This window comes from Heterodontus francisci, chromosome 19 (assembly GCF_036365525.1).
Source record: "Heterodontus francisci isolate sHetFra1 chromosome 19, sHetFra1.hap1, whole genome shotgun sequence".
Lineage (NCBI taxonomy): Eukaryota > Metazoa > Chordata > Chondrichthyes > Heterodontiformes > Heterodontidae > Heterodontus > Heterodontus francisci.
In genome coordinates this window covers 23,372,959-23,385,580 of record NC_090389.1, presented here as the reverse complement: position 1 = coordinate 23,385,580, position 12,622 = coordinate 23,372,959, and the positions used below count along the sequence as shown (strand labels likewise).

Below are 12,622 nucleotides of genomic sequence, written 5' to 3'. Positions count from 1 at the left end.
ATTTCCTACGGAATCTGAATACTGAAACCCTTTCGAGCAGTGCATTCCAGATCGCATCAACTTGCTGCATAAGATCAGAACAACTCATGGATTCTTTTGCAAATTATTTTAAATCCATGCTCTCTGGTTACTGACCCTCCTGCCAGTGGGAACAGTTTCTCCCCATTGACGCGATTAAAACCCCTGATAATTCTGAACATCTCTATTACATCGCCCCTCGACCTTCATTGCTTTGAGCACAATTTCAGTTCCTCTAGTCTTTGTAGTTAACTAAAACTCTTCATCCTTGGTAGGTTTCTAATAAATCTCTGCTGTACCCTCTCCAAAGCCTTAACATCCTTTCTAGGTTGTGGTGCCCAGAACTGAACACAATACTCCAGCTGGTGCCAGTGTTTTCGAAAGGTTTGGCATAACCTCCTTGCTTTTGTACTCTTATGCCTCTGTTTATGAAGTCAAGGACCACATAGGTTTAAAAAAAAAAAAAAATATATATATATATATATATATACACATACAAATAGGATAAAGGGAAGGAATCTAAATAGAAGTGTTCAAAGCTTTAAAAGGGTAAATAGTGAAAGGAAATTGTAGATTTAGAATTAGTACTGGAAGCAAATGCTGGAAAGGCAGGAAGAAATCATTTCAATTCAGTTAATAGAATATGGGTTACACATTACCAGTATTGACTTTCAAAGCCAAATCAACTACAGCATTGATGGAATTAAGCAAAAACTTCAAAAATACTGAAGGTAGGCATGAAATGGGATTCGAGTTGATAGCTCTAAAGTGAGAACAAGCACGAGATGCGTACAAACTCTTTCAATTATACTGACATTTATAACTGGTTTATAACTCTAGCTTCCAAACTTGATCCAAAATTATCTTTGTAAATCAATCCTGACTTTGTATGTTTTTGAGGGGTGGGGGGTGAGCGGGCAGAGAATAGGAATAAAGATTAAAATTCTCAAGAAATTGGGAGAATAGTGCAATGTCACATCTACTGATGGAAAGCAGCAGCAAGATCTGAAAGAGCCTTTCTTTTAAAGTTTGAGCTTGGGATGTCAGAGTCATAGAGTAATACAGCACAGAAACAGGCCCTTCAGCCCATCGTTTTCATGCTGACCATCAAGCACCTATCTATTCTAAACCCATTTGCCCGCACTTGGCCCGTAGCCTTGTATGCTATGGCGTTTCAAGTGCTCATCTAAATACTTCTTAAATGTTGAGGGTTCCTACCTCTACCAACCCTTCAAACAGTGTGCTCCAGATTCCAACTACCCTCTGGGTGAAAAAAAATTTCCTCAAATCCCTTCTAAACCTCCTGCACCTTACCTCAAATCTATGCCCCCTGGTTATTGACACCTCCGTAAGGGAAAAAGTTTCTTCTTATCTATGCGCCGCATAATTTTGCATACGTTAATCATGTCCCCTCTCAGCCTTCTCTGCTCTAAGGAAAACAACCCTAGCCTATCCAGACTCTCTTCATAGCTGAAATGCTCCAGCCCAGGCAACATCTTGGTGAATCTCCTCTGCACTCTCTCCAGTGCAATCACATCCTTCCGATAGTGTGGTGACCAGAACTGTACACAGTACTCCAGCTGTGGCCTAACTAGCGTTCTATACAGCTCCATCATAATCTCCCTGCTCTTATATTCTATGCCTCGGCTGATAAAGGCAAGTATCCCATATGCCTTCCTGACCACTTTATCTACCTGTGCTGCTGCCTTCAGTCATCTATGGACAAGTACACCAAGGTCCCCCTGATCCTCTGTACTTACCAGGATCCTACCATCCATTGTATATTCCCTTGCCTTGTTAATCCTCCCAAAATGCATCACCTCACACTTCTCAGGATTAAATTCCATTGGCCACTGCTCTGCCCATCTGTATCGCCCTGTAATCTAAGGCTTCCCTCACCACTATTTACGACATCACCAATTTTTGTGTCATCTGCGAACTTACTGATAATACCTCCTATATTCTCGTCTAAATCATTAATGTACATTACAAACAGCAAGGGTTCCGGCACCGATTCCTGCGGTACACCACTAGCCACAGGCTTCCAATCGCAAAAACAACCCTCGACCATCACCCTCTGCCTCCTGCCACTAAACCATGCGGCACCTTATGTGAGCATTGCTGGCAAGATCAGTATTTATTGTCCATCCCTAATTGCCCTCGAGAAGGTGGCGGTGAGCCGCCTTCTTACACTGCTGCAGTCCATGTGGTGTAGGTACGCCCACAGTGCTGTTAGGAAGGGATTTCCAGGATTTTGACATGAAGGAACGGCACTATAGTTCCAAGTCAGGATGATGTGTGGCTTGCAGGAGAACTTGCAGGTGGTGGTGTTCCCATGCATCCACTAACCTTGTCCTTCTAGGTGGTAGAGGTCGTGGGTTTGGAAGGTGCTGTCTAAGAAGCCTTGGTGCGTTGCTGCAGTGCATCCTGTGTATGGTACACACTGCTGCCACTGTACATCGATGGTGGAGGGAGTGAATGTTGAAGGTGGTGGATGGGGTGCCGAACAAGTGGGCTGCTTTGTCCTGGATGATGTCGAGCTTCCAGAGTGTTGCTGGAGCTGCACTTATCCAGGCAAGCAGACAGTATTCCATCACACTCCTGACTTGTGCCTTGTAACTGGTGGACAGGCTTTGGGACTCAGGAGAGGAGTTACTCATCACAGGATTCCCAGCCTCCCCTGCTCTGGTCTATGGTAACCCCCAGCTTGTGGGGGATTCAGCAATGGTAATATCGTTGAATGTCAAGGGGAAATCATTAAGATTCACCCTTGTTGGAGATGGTCATGAAAGAACTTTAAAAAAAAAATTCTTCCATCCTTCGTTCAAAAAAAAATGCAGAAATGGCTGCCCTATGTCTAGTTATGCATCACTGGTAGCTAGGGTCTGCCTCCTAGGGCTTGCTCGATTAGGGATTCAGGGAGGAATTTCCCAGATTTTCAGGATATTTACTTTCTCTACAACTATCTGAATTCCATCATTACAGGTCGCAGCTCTGATGGTGTGACTGCCCCTGTTTTCTACCCATTCAATTTCTTTGTTTCTCCACTTGTGTAAAAGTTATCTTCAAGAGTCATACCAAACAGTTCTGAAAAACAACTGCTGTAGCAAGCTCACATGAGGTAGTGAAGTTGTGGTGGACTAATTTGAACTTGAATGCAGACTCCCTGTAATAAGGAAGGCCTGAATCCAACATTACTGAAGACACTTTGCCCTTAGTTGAAAGTTAGTATTTAAATGTTCATCCATCTGGAAGATCTGTCTTACACATAAACCAGGAGTAGAGAGGTCAATAACATAATCATATTGCATGTACCAAATGCTAATTTAGTTCATTTCAACAAGTTCACTATTTAATCCAAGGCATTTGCTTGGACCTTTATAAGGGCAGTCATATGATGGGCTGTGATAGCTTGTTTAAGGTCTGGCAGGAGTTTATGAGATGTGCATCTGACATGACAACGGACAAACAGTATCTGTTTTGTTAGACATTCCATTATATCTGATAACTGCAAACTTCCCGTAAACAGCCAACAAAGATAACAATTTATACATAGAATGGTTACAGCACTGAAGGAGGCCATTTGGCCCGTTGTGTCTGTGCCAGCCCTCTGCAAGAGCAACTCCGTTTGTCCCACTCCTTCACCTTTTCCCCGTAGCCCTGAGAATTTTTTCTCTTCAGATAATTATCCAATTCTCTTTTGAGGGCCTCGACTGAATCTGCCTCCATCACGCTCACAGGAGGAGGATAAGGACAGAGAGATCAGAGAAGTCAAAGTGATGTGGAGAATGACATGCAACCGGAATCGGAGGGTCACGCATGTGGACTCAATGGAGGTGTGCCGCAAAACAACCACTTAATCTGCGTTTGCTCTTCACAGTGTAAAGGAGATCGAGAGCAGCAAAATACTATATGGTAAATTTAAATAAGTACAAGTAAATTGCTCTTTCATCTGGAAGGCCCTTGACAGTGGGAAGGGAGGAGGTAAAAGAGCAGGTGGTGCAACTCATGCGCTTGCATGGGCAGGTGCCATGGGAAGCGGGGGGGGGGGGGGGGGGAGGGGGGTTATTGTGGGTGACAAAGTAGTGGACCAGGATGTCCTTTTGGAATGTTGAAAGTGAAGGGGAGGGGAAGCTGTGTTGGGTGGTGGCATCACGCTGAAGGTGGCAGAAATGGCAGAGGATGAGCCGTTGAATGTGGAGGCTGGTTAATTTATTGTTACTACTTACCTATTTGAACTCTAAGCAAATGCAACGGAAGCAATTTCTATCAGAAGAATAGATAATGATGGCTTTTAAGAACATATTAGGCTTTACGAAGATAAGAGAAAGGCAACAAAAATCAAATCAGGCTCAATGTTCAGCTTGCTAGACAGTGCAAGGTCATTTTTATATACTCAAATGTCTTGCTTAATTATGCATAAAGCGAAACTTGCCACAACAGATCTAATGACTTGTGAGATCAAGATTGCTTGCACCTTGGGAGATTAGGCCATCGCCCACAGATCAGTCATCATCTAGACAATCATCCCAAGGCACTACTTGAAATGAAAGAGAAAAAAAATGAGCACCGAGCCAAAGGAGATGTTAGTAAGGGCAAGCATCCACTTTGTCAAAGAAGTAGCTTTTAAGGAGGACGCTAAACAAAAAGAGGGTGGGGAAGATTTGAAGGGGGTTTTGGAAGGGAATTCGAAAGAATGGGCTTGGGCAACTTGAAGCACAGTGATCAATGATGGGGCAAAGGCATGGAGGATGAACAAGAGGTTGGAGTCCAGTAGAGAGCTGAGGAGGGAGTAGAGTTGTAGGGCTGGAGGAGGATACAGAGATAGGAAGGGATGAGATTAAGAAGGATTTTAAATGAAGCTTTGGGGAACAGTGAGCCCATGTAAGTGAGCAAAGAGAGGAATGTTTAGTGAGCGAGGCTTTGTGCAGGAGAGGATACAGGAGGATGCAAACAGCAGGATTACCAATTATTAGTCTTATTTATTTTATTTTTATTTAGAGATACAGCACTGAAACAGGCCCTTCGGCCCACCAAGTCTGTGCCGACCAACATCCACCCATTTATACTAATCCTACAATAATCCCATATTCCCTACTACATCCCCACCATTCTCCTACCATCTACCTACACGAGGGGCAATTTACAATGGCCAATTTACCTATCAACCTGCAAGTCTTTGACTGTGGGAGGAAACCGGAGCACCCGGTGGAAACCTACGCGGTCACGGGAGAACTTGCAAACTCCGCACAGGCAGTACCCAGAACTGAACCCGGGTCACTGGAGCTGTGAGGCTGCGGTGCTAACCACTGCGCCACAGTTCCTAGACTGAAAGTGGATATTTGATAAATACCAGTTATTTTAAATATATTTGAGATTGATTGCTTGCCTCTGCTCACCAGGGCCCAGAATGGACAAACTGATTTCTGATTGGATGAAAAAACAGCTCTCATGAATCCAGGAAATAAATGCAGCGACTCGGGCAAACATTTGGTGATCGGAGCAATGAATCTCAAACTGGCCTTATTTATGATTCCAAATGACGTCAGCTGCATTTTGGCAATTGTTTTAAAATCCAGGGAATTTTTAATTTTCTGAATCTAATCTCGTCCAATCGTTTTATGCATCCCAGACAATTTGTAGACATAGAATTGTCATTCCTATGTTAAATATGCACAATGATAAAGTACAGATTACAAGGTTGCAGCCACAGAACCCATTAATAAGCATTGTGCATCTGCAAAATAGCTTTGTTAGAAAGAGAAAGGAGAGAGAGAAAAACATCAAACCAAGTACAACTATTCCCCCTGCTGCTGGAATTGCATATTTTCATCAGAAGTGAAATTTGGCTTTGTTGAGGCCTAGCGGGATAAAACTGTGTATATTAAAATAAAAGCAAAATACTGCAGATGCTGGAAATCTGAAATAAAAACAAAGTGCTGGAAATGATCAGCAGGTCTGGCATTATCTGTGCAGAGAGAAGCAAAATTAATGGTTCAGGTCTGTGAAAGGTCACAGACCTGAAACATAAACTCTGCTTCTCTCTCCACAGATGCTGCCAAACCTGCTGTGTATTTCCAGCACTTTGTGTTTTATTTAAAACTGTGTACATCTACCCTGGATATAAGAGCCGGGGGTGGGGCAAGGGGAGAAAATCCGGCAGAATTTGATTGATACCTTCTGACTCTTGCTGGCAAATGTGCACGTGCACACATGGTCATGAGGTAATGATGAACTGCGGTGCTTCCCATGGTTCAATAGCCTGCCTAGGTTTACACATGAGGAAAGTAAAATGAAAACTTCAGAGGTGAAGAAGCAGTTGGCAAACTGCAAATTCCCATCGAAATACAAGGTAACATTCACCTTTATGTTCCATCCCTAGATTAACATCCAGTAGGTGTTGGCAGTCCCCTTATATTCAAGTACCACAAATCAATCATTGTCGATAAACTGGACATTTAGCCACAGGCTCCTATTGTTCAATTAAATTGCCCATCAATAAATCTGCTGTGTGAAGGGATATTGGAACTTCCCCCTCCCCCCACTCTTCTCCAAGCTGTGCTTGGAGCAGAGAATAAGCAAAATGGTAGATGGGGGAGAAAGAGAGATGAAAGAACTCAAAATTTAATCAGCTCCTCCCTGTCCTGTACTAATGACCGGGTCATAATTCTTCTAATCATAGAATCATACAGCACATAATGAGAATATTTGGTCCATGGTGCCTTTTTTGAAAGAGCTATCCAATTAGGCCCACTCTCCTGTTCTTTCCCCACATCCCTCCAAGTTTTTCCTCTTGAAGTATTTTATCCAATTCTACATAGAAAGTCATGGTTGAATCTGCTTCTGCCATCCTTTCAGGCAGTGTACTGCATTCCAGATCATTATAACTTGCTGCATTAAAAAAAAAAAATCTTCATCTCGTCTCTGGTTCTCTTGCATTAAATCTGTGACTGCTGGTTCCCTTCTCCCACTCGAAACAGTTTTTCCTTATTTACTTGATCAAAACCCATGATTTTGAACACCTCTATTAAATTTCCTTCTATAAGGAGCATAACCCCAGCTTCTCCAGTATCTCCACTTAACTGAAGTCCCACATCCCTGATACTGTTCTATTAAATTTCCTTTGCACTGCAAGGCCTTGACATCCTTCCTAAACTGTGGACACGGTACACCAGCTGGGGCCTAACCAGTGATTTATAAAGGTTCAGCATAACCTACTTGCTTTTGTACACTATTACTATACTAAGAAAGCCAAGGATCCCCTATGCTTTATGAACAGCTTCTCAATTTGTCCCACCACCTTCAAAGGTTTGACCCCCAAGTCTCTCGCTTCCTGCACCCACTTTAAAATTGTATCATTTAGTTGATATTGCCTCTGTTCATTCTTCCTACCAAAAAATATAGCACCACACTTGTCTGCACTAAATTTCATCTGTCATGTGTCTGCTCACTTCATGAGTCTGTCTATGCCTTCCTGAAGTCCGTCCTCACTGTTTACCAAGTTTTGCATCATCCACAAACTTTGTAATGGTGCCCTGTATACCCACGTGTGGGTCTTCAATATATATGAAAAAGAGCAATGGTCCTAATACTAATTCAAGGGAAACACCACTGTACACTTTCTGCTTTCTGCCTTGTCGCCAAATTAGTATCTATACTGTCACTGTCTATTTAATCCCATGGGTATCAATTTTGCCAACAAGTCATGATACTTTATCAAACACCTTTGAAAGTTCATAGATGCCACATCAACTGCCCTCATCAATGCTCTGTTACTTTATCAAAAGAACACAAACAAGTTAGTCAAACACAATTTGTCTTCCATAAATGGCCATCATGTATCAATCCATATTTTTTCCAAGTGACAATTAATTTTGTCTCAGATTATTGTCTCAAAGTTTCCCCACTACTGCATTCGGCTGACTGGCCTATAAATGCTGCGTTTATCCCTTCCCCTTTTTTGAATGAGGATGGAACATTTGCAATCCTCCAGTCCTTTGGTGCCATCCCCAATATCTAACAAGGATTAGAAGATTGTGGGCAAAGTCTCTGCTATCTCCAAGCATACTTCACTCAGCAATCTAGGATGCATCCCATCTGGACTGGGAGACCTTCCTACTTTGAGCATGCCAACCTATTAAGTATCTTTATTTTTATCCTATACAATTTCTCTACGACCTCAACATTTACTGTGACAATGGTAGCAACCTATTCTTTAGTGAAGACAGATGCAAAATACTCATTTAGTACCTGAGCCATGCCTTCCAACACCAAAAAATGTCCTATTTGGTCCATAATCGGCCCCACCCTTCTACTGTTCATATGTTTAGAAAAAAATTTGGATTCCCTTTTATGTTACCCACTAATCTATTCTCATTTCCTTTTTCAGTCTCCTCTGTATTTTTGTACTCAAATTGGTTCTCTAGTGTATTATGAAGCTTACATTTTATTGTTGATCTCTTTTTTCTGTTTCATTTTAATCTCTGTATCTTTAGTCAGATTCATAGTACTAACTTTGAATGGCTTTCCTTTCCCACTTGCCACGCTGATGCAACTTAAGTACCAGTGTCTCAGGCCATACTCTCCTGCATGTTCCTCTTCCTGTCACCCAGTCATGCCATCTTTCAGTTCTCCCCACTCGGGTGCCTCGTCTACCCTCCATCCCTACCAACCTATCACTTCTCCTCTGCTTTCCTAACTTTCTGCCACCAGTCCAGGGTTGAACACCTAGCTATTGGTAAGCCCACAGCTACTGCCTGTGCCTTCCTCTCAATGAAGACATCCATCATTGTCCCAAAATCCTGTCTCACTGACCTTCCCACAAAGCATGCCAACTGGGGACTAAATTTGCCAAACACCTTTGTATCCTACTGTCCCCTTGAACTTTACCAGCGACTGATAATCACTAACTCTCTCATTTCCCTCTAGAATGCCAATTCACTTATGAACAAGGCCATCCATGATTCTATGGTGAACAATGGTGTCATGCAGGCCCCCACTGGCCAAGAATGAGGCATATTAATTTCGCCACATGGACATTAAATTTCAAATTGTTGCTGGGAAGAAGAGAAGGGCAGGACTGCCAAACCTTGGCTGGAAAAAAGACATTTGCATATTAACAGACAGTGCATGGAAAGGACAAAGGACCATTCCCTGACATACAATACACAGAACCAAGGCAGGGTCAGATCAGTTAGTCACTTGACTAACCTGCTTGACAACCTGGGGGTTTCTGAATTGTACAGTTGTAACTGAGAGCTGGCAAAAAACAGAATGATCCTGGACTGAGAAGAATTCTCCAGGCTAGCTCACCACAGCTTCTCCTGCCTGCTCCTATCTCTGTCTCACCAGCTTCTGAATCTACTGAAGACACATGAACCCCACGAGAGAAAAGTCTCCTACAGCGAACAAGGTTTAAGAATACTGGGCCCCAATGAAAAGCAAGATCTACCTCCAATCATGGACCCTACAGTGAGCTCGAAGACCGGTAAGAAAAAACCTCCTCAGATATTGCCTCAGACTTTTCCACTTTATTTCTTCTGTTTTCTTTCTGTCTCTATCTGCATGTGTGTATCGTGTGTGCAAGCTAGCATGGGCGCGTTGTGTATACGCAGGCGTAAATTGAATTAGAGTTTAAGTTTGTTTAAGAAAATTTCACTTCTCTTCTTTAAACCTGAAAAAACCTGTTGTGCTGGTTCCTTTGCCTTATAATTGGAAAGCGGTGAACAAGGATTCACCAAGGGGAGCTAAAAACACTGTTTAAAATTAAACCCGGTTACAGTAAGACCAGGTGAAGGCTGAAAGGAAACCCTAGACCTCTTTCTCACCTGGTCGTAACAATGGCTTTGATAGAATCTCGGCTGACCAGTGGCAATACCTTGCCCCTTAATGAAGCCTCCCAGCTTGACTCTACCTTTCACCACCTGCCACTGTGGTGATGCGACCCTCATCACCAACCCTCACCTTGATCTCTCCCCGACTCCTGCGTTACCTTCCACTCCTTCAAGCACCTCTCCACATTCCACACCTCTCACCTCTCCTTTAAATTCATTGTTGTCCATCATGTTTCCTCCAAGCTTCTCTCAGATATCCTCACTCAGCCTCTGGACTGAGGAATGGCTCATCATTGGCGATTTTAATTGCCACCTCAACACACCTTATCTTCTCTCCTGTAATCTCACTGCCATCCTATCCTTCAGAAACCCCTCTCCATTTAAATTCTCCAATCCAGATACACCCCCATGAGCTTGCCATCTCACACAGTCACTCTATGCCTATGGCCCAGCCCTACAATACTCCCACTAAATGAAGGCACACAGAACTTGAGACATGTCTATCTTTTCTATTCCTTCACTTTGTCCAACTCTGACCGTTTCCGCATCCCTCTTGCTCCTTTTACACCACTGTTGGCAGCTGTGCCTTCAGCCACCGAGTTACTATGCTCAGGAGTTCCCTCCTTGAACCCCTCCACCTTTAAAGGCTTCCTTAAAATCCATGATCAAGCTTTCAGTGATCCCACCTAATAGCCCCATCTTGGGCTTGGTTTTTGAACTAAGTCACTGCGACAAAAGGTTTCGCTGAAAGAGCTGTATAAACGCAAGCTCTTGCTGATTGTTCCAGTTCATGCTTCTCCCTCTCAATGCTTGCTCTGGTTTTTATGGTTGAATAGCATTAGGAACTGAAAGATGCATCTTTATTCATTGCCATGAATAGGCGATTGTACCCAGGGTCAACACTTAGCTCCTAATCCTGATAAATTGCTTTCTGGAGAATGGATTTGATGTCTCCCATCACCTTCGAAAGCAACGTGTACAGGATAAAAAAATACTTCAATCAGATTTATTTACAGTGGGAAAAAAATAAATGTTAAACGACACAGTAAGATGTTAAAAGAATACAACAATCAAAATTGCACAACTGATCTGGCTGTCTAACCAAGCTAGGAAATGAAGTCTAAAATACTTATGACCAACGCCAACAAGTTCTAACAGCTGTTGCTGCTGGATCACATGATAAGTATATGAGCTCCTACTGAACTGTACTTGTTTGAAGTTGAATAGAAACAAAACCATGGGGCCGTCCCAAAATGATATGGGTGACCTTCATTTAATGCAAGGTGAAATCCTTTGAAGTTAAGATTTTCACACACTTATTAAGACCTGCACTTATTATATACAGAATGAATCATCCAGGCCTTGCTCACACTGTCGCCAGTTGTAAGGGGCTGTAGCATTTGCCGACAACTAGCAATCACACATCATCCGTCACTCTGTTACATTAGTATTTCAAATCTTCATTCAGATCTAACTCGCTGCCCACAAGGTTGGTGGAAGCGGAGACAATCAATGATTTCAAAAGGAAATTAGATGAGCACTTGAGGGACAGAGTCTGTGAATGGGACTGACTGGATTGCTCGACTGACAGCCAGCATGGACTGAATAGGCTGAATGGCCTCCTGTGCCGTAACGACTCTACAACAGCGACTTCACTTCCAAAGTACTGCCATAGCTGTAAAGCACTTTGAGACATACTGAGCTTGTGAAAGGTGCTATATAAATGAAAGTTCTTTCATTTCTTAAAAAAAATTAAAATGCTTAAGAAAATCTCAAAAGTAGCTGATTTCCAAACACAGGCCTTTTTCCTATTAACTATTATCTGTGGCCCCCATTGTCTAAGATAGATTTTTTTCAGAAAACAAACATTTTGGGATATAGAACAAGAATAATTTGAGACAAAATGCATTAAGTGTAGCATACTTGGCAGCACGAGGCAACTTTGGATCTATGGTTCCCAAAGCTCTCCCCTTGCAGGCTAACTGATAGAGATTGATTGCCATGATTAGCCAGCAACTCCATCATTGTGCCATGCGACTAGCAGGATGGTAAAATGAGAGGGACCTTGATCTTCCTGAGGGTGGTGACGGTCTGGAATGCCCTGCCTGGGAGGGTGGTAGAGGCAGGTTGCCTCACATCCTTTAAAAAAGTACCTGGATGAGCACTTGGCACATCATAACATTCAAGGCTATGGGCCAAGTGCTGGCAAATGAGATTAGATAGACAGGTCAGGTGTCTTTAATGCATCGGTGCAGACGCGAAGGGCCGAAGGGCCTCTTCTGCACTGTATTATTCTGTGATTCTGTAATTCCTATGTTCTTATTTTGAATCTGAGTGAAGAAAGTGAGATTTTGTTTCAATACTATCTTATTTGGGAAAAAAAAACAAAATAAAGAGAGAAACTTGTAATCCCATAACAGTTTGAATTCTGCAGGGTTTTTATGATAAAAATTCATTGAAAACTTTATAATCAGCTTGAAAACGAATACCATCATATCCTAAGAGGGAGAAATAAGTGGGACAAGAAAGTGCACCATGTGAAAAATTAAGTTTTTCATTTAGATATTTACAGACACAGAGAACTGCAGCAATAGAAAACCCTACACTCTTGCCACTTCAGTATCTTGAACATCACCTACCGATGACCGGGATTCTTGACAATCTTCCTGGTAATCTGGGTTGGCCTGAAAACACATAATGTAGCGTCAAGTACTTTAGAACGGTACACAACTTAGTCCCAAAAAAAAAATCGAAGTAACAGAAACACTTAC

General features: G+C 42.5%; 1 protein-coding gene across 5 annotated transcripts in view; it reads right to left on the bottom strand.

Moving 5' to 3' along the window:
- itpr1b (inositol 1,4,5-trisphosphate receptor, type 1b) overlaps positions 1-12,622 on the bottom strand; it is a 556,093-nt gene that overhangs the window by 349,690 nt on the left and 193,781 nt on the right. For all 5 annotated transcript variants that reach the window (XR_010976943.1, XM_068051457.1, XM_068051458.1 and 2 more), the window contains one exon: positions 12,491-12,535. Coding sequence is in view for 4 of the 5 variants with exons in the window: in XM_068051457.1 (XP_067907558.1) it covers positions 12,491-12,535 (45 nt within the window). In the remaining variant the exon portion in view is untranslated. The remainder of the gene's footprint in view (positions 1-12,490; positions 12,536-12,622) is intronic.